The sequence below is a fragment of the Primulina huaijiensis genome, chromosome 8, assembly GCF_012295235.1.
Source record: "Primulina huaijiensis isolate GDHJ02 chromosome 8, ASM1229523v2, whole genome shotgun sequence".
Classification (NCBI taxonomy): domain Eukaryota; kingdom Viridiplantae; phylum Streptophyta; class Magnoliopsida; order Lamiales; family Gesneriaceae; genus Primulina; species Primulina huaijiensis.
The window spans coordinates 1,845,318-1,856,539 of NC_133313.1; the positions used below are offsets into that span (position 1 = coordinate 1,845,318).

The window sequence follows — 11,222 nt, forward strand, 5'->3', positions numbered from 1 at the left end:
ATTCGGTGTAATTGCCTACTAAGCTCAACCCGATTCACCCAGTATACATCACTTAATTTGCCGCATTTGCACGGGGTTTTATGCTTGATTAAATTAATTATATATATATATATATTATATATATATATTTTGAATTTCTCTAGGGCGTGTTAATTTAAAAAACTTTCATAATTAATTACGGATAATTTACATTTCTATTTGACACTCATCTTTTTGGCATGAGATAAATTTTCAAATACATAAAATTTTATCTCAAATACATAAAATATAGAGGTGGTGGATGAAAAATACTCATGTCTATTTCTAATTAGATAACACGGTTCTATTATTTACATTAGGTATTAACAACTTTAACACTTATTTTTCTTAGACTGAAATGTCCTTTTCCTAATCCTACCAGCTATGGATTAAAAAATAAGGGGTAGCGTACCTGGGTTGGTTTGAATTATCATAATTTAATGTGAAATAATGTTTGGTTTGCTGAAGTCTACACACACACACACACACACACATATATATATATATATATATATATTAAAAAAATAGCAAGTATGCCTCGAAGCAAACTTCGAGACTTGCTTTTTTTTAAAAAAAAAAAAAATTGGCTTTGATTTGAGTTTGGGAAAAGGTTGGATTCAATGAATTTACGGAGTTTCTGATTTTCCCAATAACAATAATAGGAAACTTGTTTATATTATTATAATGATGATGGTGATGATAATGGAAAGATATTGTATGTTGTTGATATTTATTAAATCCAAATGTCAGTTTCCTAATTTGAATAATATTTTATCAATCCACTGTTTATCACAGTAAAATAATATTAAATATATATATATATATTCGTAAATAATTATGGAAATGAAAAGGAATTGGCCCATCGGAGTTGATTATCTTCCTGCCCAAAACAAATCAAGGATTACTGAAGCAGAAGAAGAAAATGGTATCAATCTCTCATGCACCATAATCTGTTCCAGCAGTACTCCTTCGGTCATGATCGCAGCAGAGTGAGTTCCTTGCATTAATCTCTCGTTCATTCTGATGTTAAAATGCCTCAAATGTACCTTTCATTTTTTTCATTGGATTTTTAATTAGGGACCATTTGGTGCTGATATAGATGGATTCAAGTGTAGGAAGAGTGCAATTAGTCAACCCCCGTCTCTAATCTCATTGCCTTCTCTGTTTCAGATTCGAGGAAAAACACGAAGAAGGATTGCAGTTTTTAATATGTTGACTTTGCTCTATTTGTAATTGGTTTTGCTTCTGGGTCTTGTCAACGTAGTGAAGCAGATTCACATAGGATTTTCCATCTCCATTCAGTCGTTTGCTAACGGCAGACTCTTGGTTAAATCCGCTTAAAGAAGTTGCAAAATGCATAGTTACTGAGGCCCTTTGCCCTCCCGTCAAGCGCCATATTGATTATTGGTGGTGCTTCGACGGAAATGTTCAAGGCCTGAGGGAGGAAATGGGTCGTTTGGAAAGGGAAATGAGCAATAGGAACCAAAATATTGAAGAGGCTCGGCTTCGTGCCGAGATTCCTACGACTGATGTCCAAAATTGGTCAAATGAAGGCTCTCAGAAGCTTGAGGAGGCGACGAGGATTTTGCAAGGCTGCGATGATCTTAAGCTATGGAATATAATCCCGCGGTACTCGGTGGGAAAGAATGCCAAAGAAACAGCAGAAGGCATCGCTAAACTACGAGAAGAAGGAAATTTGCTTAGGATTGCTGATCCCCCCCCTCCGGCAGCAATGGTACCTATCTGTCGTCCACCAAATTTGGAGTTTCAATCGAGAAAAATCATGGAGGAAGACATCATCAAGTCTTTGAAAGATGGCAACGTCCGCATGATAGCGATTTGCGGCGCGGGAGGTGTTGGGAAGACAACTATGGTGCGAAGAATTGAGGATAGGGTGAGAAAAGAATTTGATGAGGTTGTCACTGTAGTTGTCAGTCAACAAAGTGACGAGATTAAAATTCAGAAGCAAATTGCAGAAATATTAGGTTTGGGTTTGAGCGAGGATACTTTGGCTGGTAGAGCGCATAAATTGCGCACCAGGCTAATGGATTCGAAGAAGAAACTCATAATATTTGATGATGTTTGGAAAAGCTTTGAGCCGGAGGATATAGGAGTTCCTTATGGAGGATGCAAAATTATTTTGACATCTCGACTCAAAGATGTATGTGAAGAAATGGGAGCCGATAAAGTTATTGAAATACAAGTCTTAGACAAAAAAGAAGCTTGGACACTTTTTAGAGAGAAATCTGGTGATTGCGTGGATGCTTCACATCTGCGTCCCATAGCAGAAAAAGTCGCAGCAGAATGCAAAGGTTTGCCAATTGCGCTTGCAACCGTTGGTAAAGCTCTGAAAAATAAAAATATGAAGACCTGGGAACATGCACTTTTACAACTGAGAGGAGCTAACCCAACGAATTTCCCGCAAGTTCTAGAAAATGTTTATTTGCCTCTGAAACTTAGTTACGATTTCTTGGAAACTGAAAGTGAAAAGTCCCTTTTCCTGCTATGTTGCTTGTTTCCCGAAGATTATAACATCCGGATTGAGGACTTGGCTTTGCTCAGCTTTGGGTTAGGCATGTTTGAGAGAAACTACAATATTGAAGATGGAAGAAACGGAACATATCATTTATTGGAGAGGCTTAGAAGTCGTTTTTTATTGATGACTGGTAGCGATGAAGAAGAGGTAAAAATGCATGATGTTGTTCGTGATGTGGCTATTTTCATTGGTTCAAAAGAAAAGCAAGGGTTTTTGAATGTGTGCTCAATGGATTCATCGCGCAATTGCAATTGGATGTCAGTGGAAATTTCAAATATTGCCAATGCCAAGCTTCCAGTTGGGTTGGATTTTCCAAATCTTCGTATCCTGATGCTTTTGAATTCCAATTATTATGAATTTCCCGAAGGATTTGATGTCAATGATATTTGTTTTAAAAAAATGGAGGAGCTGACAGTCTTGTATTTTTCAAATCAAAAATTTCAATCACTTCCATCATCTCTGAATTTCCTTAAAAAACTTAGAAAGTTGCACTTGCATTATTGCAAGGTTAAAGACATATCTGTTGTTGGCGAGTTAGCAAGTTTGGAAATTCTTCGTGTCTGGCACTGTAACAAAATTGATGAGTTACCAGCAGATGTTGGGAAATTGAAATCTCTAAGATTATTAGAATTAAGGGATTGCAAGAAACTCAAAAGAATAGTGACTGGTGTCATATCAAGCTTGGTTGGGTTGGAGGAATTGAAGATAGTTGATTGCTTTAACAAATGGGAAGCAAAGGGAAATGTAAGCGAAGAAAGGAATGCTAGTCTTTCAGAACCTGAGTCTCTCAGCAATTTGACTTGCTTGGAGATTGCTATATTTGATCCCAACTTGCTCGCCCAAGAGATATTGCTTTCAAAGCGGTTAAGAAGATATCGAATACGTGCTTGTGAGGACCCTTTTTTATTTGAAGACATGAAGCATGAGAGAAGTATCGGACTCCAATTACCGAGAGACGTGACAGTAGGAAATTGGATTCGGGAACTAGGAAAGAACACCCAGTCGCTAGAATTACGTGGAGATGGTTCAAACGATTTTAATCTAGGTGAGATTGAAAGCTTGAGGGAGCTCGTATTTAAAAATTGTTCAACGGTGGAGAAATTGATGAATGCAATCGATTGGAAATTCCCCATGTTGGAGCACCTGGAGCTGAGTGAACTCGGAGTGTTGGAAGAGATAATTAATGGTACAATTCTAGAGGGATCCAATTCCTTCCGAACTCTAGAATCACTAGTTGTTGAACGTCTTCCCAAGTTGGAATATTTGTGGAAGAGTACAAATCAGAATGTTTCACTGGTCAACCTCAAATCCATATACATTTTTTTTTGTCCCAATCTACGATATCTCTTCTCAATGGCAACAGCAAGGAGTCTTGTACAACTTCAAAGCCTGGAAATACTTTCATGTGATACGATTGAACAATTGTTGTGGAATGAAATGGAAAGCAACACAGAGGCTTCTATTATCGAGTTCCCAAAGTTGAAAAGACTGAAACTGTTCGATCTGCCAAACCTTTTATCTTTCACCCAAGGAGTTGAAATCATAAAATTCCCTCAGTTGATAGAACTAGAAATCGAATACTGCCCAAAGCTCCGAACCAAAATAGACCAATGCCCAACCGGCGGCATGATTGAGAATGTCGACGTTCGTAATTCTGACAATATAGAAGAAATATTTAGGGATGATGGAAATCACCATATCATATTCCAAGAATTGAGGGAACTTAGACTAAACAAACTACCATGCCTGACAACATTCTACGGAGGTGCTGAAAGCATCAAGTTTCCAAAGCTGGAAGTGTTGTGGATTGGAAATTTGCCAAGGCTGAATAGTTTTGTGGCAATAGATTCAGAACCCACCCACGACCATAATTCTCTTCATTTCTTTTGCAATAAAAAGGTACGTCTTTTCTTCGTATTTTAAATAATATAACGTTATATGTGTCCAGATGCTAATATACAGATCGAGAAACGAATATTTCATTGTTATTGGGTTTGAATAGTAGTAGCAATATGTATAAGATTCATTTACTGGTTTTTGTTTTTATTTTATAATCATGGCAATTGCTAAAATAGAATTTCTTTGAGATTTGTTTTTATGAATTGTTGCATCAAAAAATAGATTGTTTATTATACATACATCAGCAAATAAATTGTTGATATTTTTGTAATTTAACCTTTGCTAGCAAAATGCGAAGTGGTTATGTTTTACAATTTTGATTACGTATATTTGGATTCTACATTTAGATTAAAATGCTTTCATTTTGAGCAATCGATGAATTGTCATTTAATTTCTCAATTTTTGGCAGGTTGAAATTATTGGCCTGAAGGAACTTCATCTCATTCACTTTCCAGATAAAATAAGCAAGATATGGTGTACCCATATCCCAATTAGTTTCTTTCATAATCTTGAGAGATTGGTTATATATAAAATTGACGGCATCAGAAACTTAATATCATCTTCAATTGCAAAAGCTCTTGTTAATCTCAAGTCATTAGATATATATTATTGCAAAGAGATGATTGACGTGATTGAAGATGTGACACATCTAACTGCTAACTCTGTCTTTCCTAATCTGGAATATTTGGATATTATCGACAATTGTAAGTTGAGAGGTTTTTGCCAATGGACGCACGCATTTGAGTTACCATCACTTGTCCATGTTCAAATAGTTGGTTGCCCCCTGATGAAAACTTTCACTTTGGGATCGTTAAGTACGCCAAAATTACACGAGTTCAAGATAAATTGCGAGGACATTGAAATAAAAGACTTGAACGGCGGTATACATCATTTCATAAGTACTAAGGTAAGTTTCTATGAATAGCCAATACATAACTATCATCTTATTACAATGTATATTTGTTGTTCATATGTTGCATATCTTAGAACGATTTTCTGCTTTTGTTTCACTAAAAAAAGTACGACCACTCTTTATATTTTGTCTTCATAATTATACTAATGTTTATGCTCTGTTCCCTTAATGTACTGGACTTGTATATTTAACATGTGTTGAATTAATTGTTTTGATAAGTTAGCATTTTTATTATTGTAATATGTCAAGAGTATATTTTTTCTTTCAATATTATGCCTTTTATTTGGTAATATGATTGTAATTACGTTTCGTTATGATAGCTTAAATCCTAAATTTGTTTTATTATGCAACTGCTGCCCGATCCTTGTCGTTTAGTTTAAATGCGATAATATGTAGCAGAATGCAAACGATGATGAGAACAAGGATGAGCACAATGATGATGAGAAGCATGAGGATAAGAAACAGATAGAAGGCGAGGAAACGACACTGAGCAGCAACAACAATCTTATGTGAGGTGATGGTATTCAAATTGATTTGTTTATGTTTTGCTAGTGAAAGGAACATTGACTCATGATTCTAGATACACGTTTTAGCTTGTTGCCAATTTATTTTGGTGCTGAAACTTACATTGAACCTGTAAAGAGGATGGAAATCATGGTATTTGAAACTTTCAGTCGAGAAGTTTGAGAGCTTCGATTTGGCATTAGTATTTCTCTATTCTTTCTAGTTGATCAAAGACCCATTTTTCCAAGAGGGAGGTATAGTCCTGAAGTATTGAGAAATTTTTGGAGTTCAAAAAAATGGTATATCTATACTGTTTTATAAAGGTTGAATGCCTTAATGTGTCATGACAAATGTCATCCCTTTTATTTCTCTCCCATCGGTTTTGTTACAATTTTAAGATACACATGTTTCAACTGAAATATTTTATTGTTAAAATAAAAAACATTTACTACATTTGCATGGGGTTAAGGTTGATTAAATTAATTTTATATATGTTCTTTTTTGTGTTTTTGAATTTATACCATGGGTGTACATAAAATTTACACATAATTAATTTACGTGTAATTTGCATTCGTCTCATTAACGATACTCACTTCCCTTTACATGTTATAGTTTTTACACTTCAAAAACTGGATAAATGTCAAATGCATAAAGTATAGGGATGTGAATACAAATAACTCATTAATTTACATATTATTTACAATAGCACCTAAATGTGGTTGGTTGGATTTATTGTCCGGTCTATGATTATGAAAAAAATATATGAAATATATGTTTTTCTATGTCATATGTGTAATTTATACTTTTAATGGAGACTTTTTAGTTACAAATTAAAATTTTCTTTCATAATTTTGAATGGAACACGGTTAATGAGACATCGTAGTCAGGATATTACGTCCACGTCATATATAAATGTCACCATTGGTCCAAATATTTGGGATTGATGCTTAAAAGCAAATAAAAATAAATGGATCAACTGTGATTGTTGGATTGAGGGTATAATACCCCCATAATAAACGAGTCAATATATCGAGTGTTGAACTAATTTTTACTTTTTACTAGTTCCAGAATAAGCACTAAATTGGGGTTATCAAGACCAATACTACAAGATTCTGGAATACAATGGGATCTTCATAATGTTGATTGTGAGTATTACAACAAATTTGATTGGGAGGTTCAATGGCAAAGATAAAGGGATTCATTGGCATGTTATTTAGTGCGAATAAGTGAAATGACACAATGCATAAAAATTTTCCAATAGGCTCTAAAGAAATTCCAGAGAACCATATGAGAATGTACAATGGCTATACAAATTAATTTGTTTTTTTTCAAGGAGGAGAATTCAAGCACCATAGTCTATGATGGATGACGAGCTTCAAGCTATTTAAGAAAGCCTCTATTTTGCACAAGCGAGGGGCCTCCGAATGTTTATGGTTGTTTCGGACTTTCTTACTTCAGTGCAAGCAGTCATGGGGAAGGGATGAGGACCCGAATTACGTAGGAGAACGCATAGAGATGGCAACGGGGTGGGACAGAGTATGTTTGTCATCCCTATCTCCATCTTAGTTCCCGAATTTCATCCTCGTCCTTATACCCATTTTTCAGGTTTGGGGAATCCCCTAACTCACAGGGATCAAATATATATCCACGTTTAAAAAATAATAATGGAGCGGGGCGGGGACGAGTTTGGGGATTCTCAGAATCTGAACGTATTATCATATATTATTATTAATGATAATATCAATATTAATTGAAAATAATAATATCATTATATTGATTTATTATTATTTTCGGGGCAAGCTCAGGATGAGAATAGTACCAACATACCCGTTCCGAACTCGAACTCGAAAAAATCGGAGATCTTGTCCACGTTTCGGGGTTTTCTCATGGGAAAATTGCCATCTCTAATCACGCATACTTTTGATCCACGATCTGATGGAATCAACACAAGCTATTGATATACTTCATGTTGGGACACGAACTCTGTTGGCTATAATGCTTGACAGGCTATGGGATAAGGGAGACACACGCAGAATTGGTCCACATCACAAAATTAAATTGTGAATAATCCATTTATAAAGTTATATATTTCTTACATATTATTATTGTTATTTATTAATTTTAAAACAAAAATAGCACTTGATTCCAGGATTTAATGGGTCTACCTTGGATCATATGCACATGCTGCCAGACTTCCATCAAAAGAAAATACATATTTATGTTCTCACAAATCAAATATATTTAATTCGGTTGGATGGATACACTTTTTTTGGTTAATTTGATTTCTTATAATGGAAAAATGTTCATCTTCGTGCCAAATGTAAATGTAAAATTTTAAATTTTTTTGTAATGTAAATTTATTTCTTCGCTTTCTCTATATTATAAAATTTCAATTTTAATCATATATCTTTCTATTTTAAGAAATTTTAGTTATGTTTTCTCACGGTATAGGACCGAGCTCTTACCGTTTTACCAAAACTATAGCTAGTGGTAATGGTGCAACTCAAATCTTTTAAACCGCACAGCAGCTCAAGCACCACGGTTCGACCGCTCTATCAAACAGGGACAATTATTGCACCCAACAATCTCTCTCTCAATAATTGCACTCCTTGCAATCAATGTGAATTGAACTCGTGACCTTGGCTCTGATACCAATTGTAGGACCGAGCGCTTGCCGCTTTACCAAAAGTTATAGCTAGTGGTAATGGTGCAACTCAAATCTTTTAAACCGCACAGCAACTCAAGCATCACGGTTCGACCGCTTTACCAAGCAGGGACAATTATTGCACCCAACACACAGGAATGTTGATTTTGTACAGCATAATTCAACTTCATGATAGTGTCATGTCCAAGCCATCGGCACCATGTCGGAAAACGATTTAAATTGAAAAAAAAAATATAGAGATCAAAACTGAAATTCGACAATATAGAATATCAAAAATACAAAGAGATAAATATACAAAACAAAAATTACAATTTTCCCAATATATAATCTCAATATATAAAGAATGATTCAATGAACCCTTTGAACAGTCACCTTTAATAACTCGAATAAGAAGATAAACTTTCATTGTTAAAAAGAATTAATGAAATATTCAATGCATTTATTTTTTGGTGGAATTATCACAATGATTGAATTATAATATTATTCGAAACCAATCGTCTTTTCTTGATAATACATTATTTACAAATTTACAATAAAATATCATCTTATTTTAACCGTTTGGATATCTTGTAGCAGAGTTGTACTTATGTTCGATGGGATCTGAGGTGAAAATCTAAAAATAATCTTCTTGTTACGATAAATAACTGTAAATTTCAGTTAACAAATAAAAAATACAATAAACAATACATAAATACACCAGAAACAATATATTACATAAAAAAAAACAAGTCAATAAATATTTGAAATAAGTACATAAATAATATTGTTCTAGTTGTTTTAGAGGCCAAAATATTTATCGAATCTGCGTAATCCAGTTTTTGGACCATTTCTTTATCAATCAAAACATGACTAGCTGATTTAATCTATCTTGTGACATTGTTGATCGAAGATAAGTCTTTATTAACTTCAACTTCGATAAAATTTTCTGTTGATGTAACTGTTACTTGTATGGTTAACAAAATAGTATATGTAATATAAATAATTCAGTTTCGCAAAACACTGTAGCATATTAAAAAATTATTGAAACTTCATACAATACTTCATCAACTTAGTTAAAATGCTAACTCTTTAACTTTTCCAAACTCAAAAAATATCTCAAAGTCTCTTGATATTATTTAAATTGTTTAAATCAGACTTGAAGAAAAGATAGAGTTTAATAAACAGAAAATATTCAAATTAGTCTTTTTTTATTTTATATTGGACCAAATTTTTTATTTCATTATATACCACCAACTCAATACATATATAATAAAAAAAATAAAATTTGACACATCCAAGGCTAGACTATGAGGCGGTGGTCTCCCTGGACTCATAGAAGATCCAACCCTGTTGGTATGCCATATTGTAAAATATTCAAGTTTATTTTTAACTCTTTTTATTTGATTAATTGGTGATTAATTAAGCTTGGAGGTTCTCTCCCAAACTATAGTTAAAATTTGTAAAGTACTGTTGATATTCTTGAAAATATAGATGCGTAAGTAATTGAACTTGAAAATTTTATTTTAAATTTATGATTTTGTGTTTGATTATTTTCCCTGCTGAAAATTCAAATAATTATTTTGGTTGGTTCACATGCAATTATTTCCAACAATGAAATAATAGGTAAATTCATATTTGAATAGTTTAATTAATAAAATACATCATGTTCTTGTGTAATGAAGTATATATTCATTAACTTCATAAAATTATATTATATAATAATAAAGTACTAATTGATAAATTTTTCACATTCAAATTATGCATTTAGAGAGAATTATAATTTTGATAATGCATGCTTGTCTATTTTAGTAGTTTATGTTTGTGAATTCAAATATAAGTCGTGTATATCATTTTTTAAATAATTTTAATCATTTTATTATGAACATATTGGCCACGTTGTATACTAAAAAGACTAAATTTTAAAAATAAAAATAGAAATAACACATCATTATTAAAATTTGATAATATAAAAAATAAATTATTGCAAGATAAAAATATATTCTATCTAAATTATAATTTTTTATATTTTATAGATTATAAAAGAAAAATTTATAAAGTAAAGTATCAATTGCCATTTTGCTGTTGGCTGCTTTCTATAATCGGAATGCAACTTTTCTTTTTTCATTTTTGATGAGAGTTCAATTTTCGAGCTAATTCAATCGTTTATGTAACTTCCACATGTGGGGATCCGGACGCTAATCATGTTCTTAATCGTCATTGGGACTAATTAATCAATTATAATAAACAGGGTCTAAATTTTTTTTTTAAATATAATATCAAATGCGGAACATAATGGAATCACTCTACTATACATATCAGTATAAAAGTAAAGTACAAGTCTTGTACTATATACAATCATTTACAAACTAAGGTTCAACTACTAAATATCAAGTGTTCAACCCTATCTCAGATCAAGTCCGTAGTCTCCACTCTAATCACGATCTCTCTCTTCATCTCCTCGACCCTGAACCTGTCCCACCTGTTGTCATGCACACATACAAACACGACAACAGCCGGATAACTCCGGTGAGAACAAATCCCAGTATAAATCAACGAAACATGCAATCATATAATTAATATAAAGCATGAAGCAGATATCAGATATATATCAAAATCTGAAACATAATTAATATCAAACTATCAATCATACTCGTGACTCCACGACTCAGACTAGACTCAATCCTAGTCTAGGGATCCCGGTTTCCAGA

General features: G+C 33.1%; 1 protein-coding gene across 6 annotated transcripts; it reads left to right on the forward strand.

Moving 5' to 3' along the window:
• Positions 1–880: 880 nt before the first annotated feature.
• On the forward strand, positions 881–6,297 carry LOC140982995 (probable disease resistance protein At4g27220). Of its 6 annotated transcripts, none has more exons than XM_073449828.1 (5): positions 881–1,007; positions 1,189–4,453; positions 4,863–5,360; positions 5,763–5,880; positions 5,960–6,297. In XM_073449828.1, exons 2-4 carry the CDS (start codon positions 1,466–1,468, stop codon positions 5,877–5,879), a joined length of 3,603 nt encoding a protein of 1,200 aa, XP_073305929.1. In that variant the 5' UTR covers positions 881–1,007; positions 1,189–1,465; the 3' UTR covers position 5,880; positions 5,960–6,297. The 6 variants fall into 6 exon arrangements, with proteins under 6 accessions (XP_073305929.1, XP_073305931.1, XP_073305928.1 ...); XM_073449830.1 differs by having other exon boundaries at positions 1,189–1,933; positions 1,970–4,453; positions 5,763–6,297; XM_073449827.1 differs by having other exon boundaries at positions 881–1,011; positions 1,209–4,453; positions 5,763–6,297.
• The last annotated feature ends 4,925 nt before the right edge of the window (positions 6,298–11,222 follow it).